Source organism: Borostomias antarcticus (genome assembly GCF_949987555.1).
Source record: "Borostomias antarcticus genome assembly, chromosome: 30".
In the NCBI taxonomy this organism is placed as follows: Eukaryota; Metazoa; Chordata; class Actinopteri; order Stomiiformes; family Stomiidae; genus Borostomias; species Borostomias antarcticus.
Window position 1 is genome coordinate 4,087,707 of NC_140263.1, and position 7,500 is coordinate 4,095,206.

At 45.5% G+C, this 7,500-nt stretch overlaps 1 protein-coding gene across 1 annotated transcript in view; it reads left to right on the forward strand.

Annotated features, from left to right (window-relative positions):
* LOC311327121 (uncharacterized protein) overlaps window positions 1–6,542 on the forward strand; it is a gene marked incomplete at both ends in the record, with an annotated part of 121,258 nt that extends 114,716 nt beyond the window's left edge. The window contains one exon of the mRNA XM_084460148.1: window positions 6,191–6,542. Within this exon, the coding sequence (XP_084316274.1) occupies window positions 6,191–6,542 (352 nt within the window). The remainder of the gene's footprint in view (window positions 1–6,190) is intronic.
* Between the last annotated feature and the right edge of the window lie 958 nt (window positions 6,543–7,500).

Here is a 7,500-nt window from a genome sequence, read left to right on the forward strand (position 1 = left end):
CATCCATGCATGGTGCATGTCTTGTTTTTTTATAACATCTGAAATATGCTTTGGAAATATCAGATCTTCTTTATTGATGGATTTGAGATTTGCTTAAAACCCTCCACCATCCACCCTGTTGACAACTGACTGTAACCATGTGAGACCAGCTCTCTACAGAGAGACCAGCTCTCCACACGCCAGAGAGACCAGCACTCCACAGAGAGAGGTCTCCACACCCCAACAGAGACACCAGCTGTCTACCCTCCACCACTGCGCTAGCTCCTCGGGCTACAACACGACCTACGCGCTGCGAATCCATCTTCCCGTCTGCAAGCGTGTCTGGGAGATCGGGGTGGCTCCCATGGCGACCACTTCCAGACATTCCATGTGTAATTGTGTGATGAAGACGTCTTGTAGAACCTGATGAGGGCTGATGACTGGGCCCGCTAACAACATCTGACACCAGCAGCGCTGCTCGGCCTTGTTTAGCCTGGCCTGGGTGGGGAGAGTCTGGGCCTGGGTATTATAAAGGGCTGTTTACTTTATGTCTGAGGATGTCATTGGTGTTCCTGTACCAGTGCCAAGCAGGGTGGGGCTCTGCTCTGCTCTGACACGCTGCTGTGGCGAGACAACAGTCTGCTCCGGAGATAAAGCTGCACTATCCACGCTGAAAACGAGAGCGTGCAGTTCTACGTAGAACGTTTAAAATGGAACCCTCTGAAAAAATGTTTCATAAAGGCATTTCGGGTCATCTGTAGTAAATATAACCCTTTTAAGGTCAGAAATAGCCCTTCTGGGTTCCAGACTGTACCTTTGGGGACTGAAGAGGATTCGTAGGGTTCTATGCAACCTTTTTTCAGAGGGCTCTATTGTTACAAATGGTTCTACCGTCGAACCCTTTTTCTATACAGCACATATAGGCACAGGAACTGGTGACTTCAGTTATAAACACACTTTTATTTATTATCTTCTTCAACTGGGTCATTGGAGCTACTGCTGAGACTGCTGTAACTCAACACGTTTGAGCTGAGCAAAGTGACAAGGCAACCCGGCCTCACTTGTTGGAGTCAAGCTAACTGGACCTAGTCTCTCTTGGTCTAACGGTGGAAGCTAGGAGGTGCAGACCGCCTCGATTGCACCGACTCCGTTTGTGTGGCGTTCCGAATGTGGTCAGGTTTTTATTCCGCCCTCCACATGGCGTCCGCCCCCGCCAGTTGTGTTTCAGGAGCGAGCGTTTTGTTTCTTCTGACGGGTCTATATTCTGACAGGTCTATATTCTGACAGGTCTATATTCTGTCTATATTCTGACAGGTCTATATTCTGACAGGTCTATATTCTGACAGGTCTATATTCTGACAGGTCTATATTATGTCTATATTCTGACAGGTCTATATTCTGACAGGTCTATATTCTGACAGGTCTATATTCTGACAGGTCTATATTCTGTCTATATTCTGACAGGTCTATATTCTGACAGGTCTATATTCTGACAGGTCTATATTCTGACAGGTCTATATTATGTCTATATTCTGACAGGTCTGTATTCTGACAGGTCTATATTCTGACAGGTCTATATTCTGACAGGTCTATATTCTGACAGGTCTATATTCCAACAGCTCATCAGGGGCTTCACATTTCTTCTTCTACTATTTGATGTGTCCCAGATGCGGCATCTGTCAAAAATAGACGCTTCTCAGACGCAACGTGCCGCAGCACATCTGGCGGAACGCCGTCATGGTCTAGAACGGGCGCGGTCAACCCCCCGGCTGCCGTACGGTAACCGGAACGCACCACAACCCGAGTCCGTGGGACGGAGCGGATAGACGGCGGTTAGATTCCCGTCTGCTACTGTACACCTACTTACTGTACATGTTGAGTCTGGTTTCTTGCCCATGGTGCAACATTGTCAGTGTTTTAGTCAAAGAGCAAAGTGAATGAATATTAGAGATGGAACCGATCTGATCCAGGATCAGGATCGGGCTCCCATACAGATGTGGTTCAGGGATCGGGTATCGGACGTCACTGATCCACGTATCGATCCAGATGAAGGAAAGGGCTCCAGTATTCATTCATTTAATAGAGATAAAATCAATCAATCAATCAATCAATTAATCAATCAATCAATCAATCAATCAATCAATCAAAGCTTTATTTGTAGAGCGCATTTCATACCCAGAGGCAACACAATGCGCTTTACAGAGAACAAGGGAGGTGGGTATACGACCCACTCTCTACATATTCCAGAAAATATCCTATTTTGGGAATAGGATAAAGCGCTATATGACCGCTTATGGATGTCGACCTTCAGGAGGTTAAAACACTATTCATGGAATTAAATAAACAACGCTATTTGGAGAATACTGAGGAAAAACTGTTCAGGGAATATAAACAACTCTTAATTTCAGATTAGGCGTGGGATTTAGTGGGTTTTATTTTCCATTTTATGCTTCAAGACACTTAATTTTAAAATGTTTATCTTGATTTCTTCACTTTTATAACTTTATTTTTCCCTTGCCCAAGCTTAGCCCTATGTTCCTCGAGAGAAACATGCTAACGCTAATATTACCTGTCTGCGCTTGACCAGCCGCATATTATACTGTCGGTTAAATTACAGTAGCCCACCCTGATTTACAGAAGTCCACCCTTCGAAAAATGTCTGTCCTCACGGCTGGACTAGTATTGTTCAGAAAGAATCTCTCATTCTGCAAAAGGGATATGTCTGTTTCCACTGCCCATTAATGAAACATTCCTGTGACTGAATGAGAACATTCCATCACAGAGGGTCCAGGTCTCACCTGCTTTGACCCGCCTGGCTGATCCCAGATCAGACAGACGTTTCAGATGTAAAGGTCCAGTGCTGTATGTGAGGAATCTGCCATGTCTACCTCAAACCGCTGGGCTGTCCAGCTCTGGCCAGCTGCTCTGCTGCTGCTGTGTGATTCTGGGTGTGATTCTGGGTTTCGGGGTCTTCCAATAAAACGTAACAAGTTCTGTGGTAAAAGAACATTTTCGTTTGTTATGTAATCATGTTGTTACCCTTGTTTTCGTATAAATTCGATGTATTAAATGAAACATCTTTGATCGTTGGCAAAACACGGTGTTTATGAGAAAGGAAGATTCCGGGTCGGGCGGCTGTGTTGTCTTCAAACCTCCGGGTCAAACAGGGAGGTCAGACCTGGTTGTTAAATGTGCTTTAAACTTTGAATTAAATCTGAAACTTGAAAATGTAGCTTTTGTGTCCAGGCTTTTATTCCTGTAGGACAGTACGACTCTGCTCATGACAACATGAGTCTCTGACTATAATAGTACGACTCTGCTCATGACAACATGAGTCTCTGACTATAATAGTACGACTCTGCTCATGACAACACGAGTCTCTGACTATAATAGTATGACTCTATGTGCCGGTCTATATCTCTGGTCGCCTATCGAGTGGTCTATATCTGCTGGTCTATATCTGCTGGTCTATATCTGCTGGTCTATATCTGCTGGTCTATATCCGCTGGTCTATATCTGATGGTCTATATCCGCTGGTCTATATCCGCTGGTCTATATCTGTTGGTCTATATCTGCTGGTCTATATCTGCTGGTCTATATCCGCTGGTCTATATCCGCTGGTCTATATCCGCTGGTCTATATCCGCTGGTCTATATCCGCTGGTCTATATCCGCTGGTCTATATCTGCTGGTCTATATCTGCTGGTCTATATCCGCTGGTCTATATCTGCTGGTCTATATCTGCTGGTCTATATCTGCTGGTCTATCCGCTGGTCTATATTTCATTCCAGCGGTTTCCACTGCTCAACAGAATCCTCCAAGTCAAACTTCACATTAATGGCTTCATAAAGTGCTTTTACAAGCTGCTCAAACATCAACCACGTTCATTAAACATTCATGAATTAGCTCGAGCGGAGCAGCGAGGGATTTAACATGGATTAACACTAACCACTTCTCGGTCGTTTACATTCGCTCGTTCTCTGGGACGAGCAGAAGGGCATTCTGGGCCGTTTACAAGCCTGTGTGTGAGGACAGGATCTATACATGTGTTTTACGAGCCTGTGTGTATGTACTGTACATATCTGAAAAACGAAGGAAAAGCGCATGAGGAAAATAATGCCATTTATTAGATAAACACACTAGCGACAGAGAAACTTAACGCTTCTTTTACAAGGCTGGGTAAACTCCATAGGACAAACCAGGAAGTAGAACGTCCTCTAAAGGATTAAGATGTAAGTGCAAATGTGCTGGCTCAGGATCTTCAGGACCTGGGTTCAGAGCTGGCGTTAGGGTTGAGGGGGTTCCAGAGCGTGTTCTGTCTGTAGGTCACGCCGGCTCTGCCGGGGGGCGGACCTGATGTCCCAGTAAAGCCTAACCATATCCTTCCCCCGGTCCTTCACCCAACCGAGGGAGGGGGGAGTCCCCTGTGGTAGCAGGCCTATAGCCTGACCAGCGTAGGACGCTGCAGCGTGACTACAGATAGAGTCTCAGCCTCGCTGACCACAACCGAGCACAGACCACTGGGACTGATTCACTATGGAAAATAAATGTTACTTTTCTTTGTGTGTGTGTGTGTGTGTGTGTGTGTGTGTGTGTGTGTGGTGTGTGTGTGTGTGTGTGTTTGTGTGTGTGCGTATGTCTATATGTGCGTGCATGTGTGTGTGTGTGTGTGTATATGTGCGTGTTTGTGTGTGTGTTTGTGTGTGTGTGTGTGCATGTGCATGTGCGTGTGTATGTGTATATGTGCGTGCATGTGTGTGTGTGTGTATGTGTATATGTGCGTGTGTGTTTGTGTTTGTGTGTGTGTGTGTGTGTGTGTGTGTGTGTGTGTGTGTGTGTGTGTGTGTGCATGTGCATGTGCGTGTGTGTATGTGTATATGTGCGTGCGTGTGTGCGTGTGTGTGTGTGTGTTCTCCTCAGTGATAGAGCCCCTACTCTACGATAGTGACTTCAGTACCACACCACTGGGCTGGCCTACTGACTCTTACAGGCTCAGACCCAACTGTGGGTGGAGCTTACATAGAACACTGGGCTGAGTGGGTGGGGCTTACATAGAACACTGGGCTGAGTGGGTGGGGCTTACATAGAACACAGTTTACATCCTTGTTTCAATTCCATGAGCAGACTAGCTTTCCACTGGACCATTGCGAGCCCACTTTTATATTATATTAATGTGTAATTTGTTTTCAGACAGTCTGAGAGACAGAAACACATAGTTTCAGTTTGACAAATATGTTTTACTAGACTATTTCCACCATCAGACAGTGGAGACCGACAGCTGAACTGTACTGTGTCACTGGTTGAATGACTCTGTTGCTATTTTAGGCTGCCATTAAAGCCACAATGTATTACATTTCCTGTTCTTCCTCCAAAAGCCATGATTGTATCATCATGACCTGCCCAGTTCAGGTCACTGCTCGGGAACTTAGCTCTGTAGCCAGTTCACTGTTCTGGTCGGGTCGGACCTGGTCTGGTCTGGTCTGGTCTGGTCTGGTCTTGTCTGGTCTGTGTCTGTGTCTGTGTCTGGTTTGGCCTGGCCTGGCCTGGCCTTGTCTGTTCTGTTCTGTTCTGTTCTGTTCTGTTCTGTTCTGTTCTGTTCTGTTCTGTTCTTGTCTGGTCTGTTCTGGTCTGATCTTGTATAGGACACATCACTTTCCCACTAAGAAAGCTTAGCTTCAGTTAAGATAGGATTAATTAATTAACAATGCTTATGGTTAGTAGGCTATAGCTTGTGACAGGCTGTTGACACATGCGACAGCCCTGAAAATGACGTTGAAGGGCATTCCAAACTAGCGTTATTTTGACACCCTACTCCCTATGCCCTTCACAGTGCTCACTAAGAAGTGAAGACACTCCGTAGGGTGTAGGGCGTAGGGTGTAGGGTGTAGGGTGTAGGGTGTAGGGCGTAGGGCGTAGGGTGTAGGGCGTAGGGCGTAGGGCGTAGGGTGTAGGGCGTAGGGTGTAGGGTGTAGGGCGTAGGGCGTAGGGCGTAGGGCGTAGGATGTAGGGCGTAGGGATGAGCCCTTCAGTTTGAAGTACACCAGATCCAGAGCAGCAGGAGGTCCATCTCTGCCTGTTTCAAACGGAAGTGTTTATTAAGTCTCAGCCTGTTTCATAGTTTATTAGCCACATGAAATACAGCAGCTGACTAGCTACCCCGAGAAACCACACTGTGACATTTCACTGCATGTGACTCACTGGAGCTGAGACAGTCACACACACACACACACACACACACACACACATACACACACACAAACACAGACACATACACATACACACACACATACAGACAGACACATACACACATACAGACAGACACATACACACATACACACAGACACATACACACATACACATACACATACACACAGACACATACACACATACACATATACACACAGACACATACACACAGACACACACACACAGACACATACACACAGACACATACACACACACACATATACACAGACACATACACACACACACACATACACACAGACACATACACACATACACACATACACGTATACACAAAGACACATACACACAGACACACACACACATACACACATACACACAGACACACAGACACATACACACATACACACAGACACATACACACATACACACAGACACATACACACACACACACACACACACATACACACACACACACACACACACATACACACAGACACACACACACACACACATACAGACACACATACACACATACACACAGACACATACAGACACACACGCGCAGACACAGAAAGACGCAGTGATGTTTACTGTTTTACTGTGGAAAATTGTTTCAGGGCCCGAGGCGAAGATTTACTATGCAGTAATTAACCTGTCTCACAAGGTTTGGGTGTGTGCGTGTGTGTGTGTGTGTGTGTGTGTGTGTGTGTGTGTGAGTAAAGGAGAAAACGCACACCGTAGTCTTGGAGAGGTTCCAGTAACGGGAGAAATTTCACAAAGGCCGCTAGGCTGAAACGTCTCAATAAATCAAGTACATTTAGATGTTTACATCCAAAACTATGCTTTGTGTCTTAGTATCGTCTCAGACAAGTTTACTCAGGAAACCGTGTGTTTTCTACATCCACAGAGAGTAGAGCTTGAGGTGTTTAGTAGAGATAGATATGTCTGTATTTCAACATTCATTATAGGACTATTGTCCATACAGGTGCATGGACTTGTTTAACAACTAGCGAATGTTGCGTCCAAGGGTCATGCCTCTCGATTCCAGATTGCTGGCATGCTACTGTATATCAAATCACACATTATGCTGTATTTCTTTGGTTCATTATAAACAAACAAAGCCAGAGAATTGAGGGGTCTTCTATAGGGCAATACAGTGGGATCTCTGTATAAAAACGCTTAAAGTCGCACTGAAACGGACGTTTGAGATCATCTAACTTCCGTAGTTTGACGTATTTCCGACGCAAACCAGCTATGAGGGCGGGACATGCGTTTAGAGGAATTTGATTGGAACATTGACAAGTGGACGGGTTTT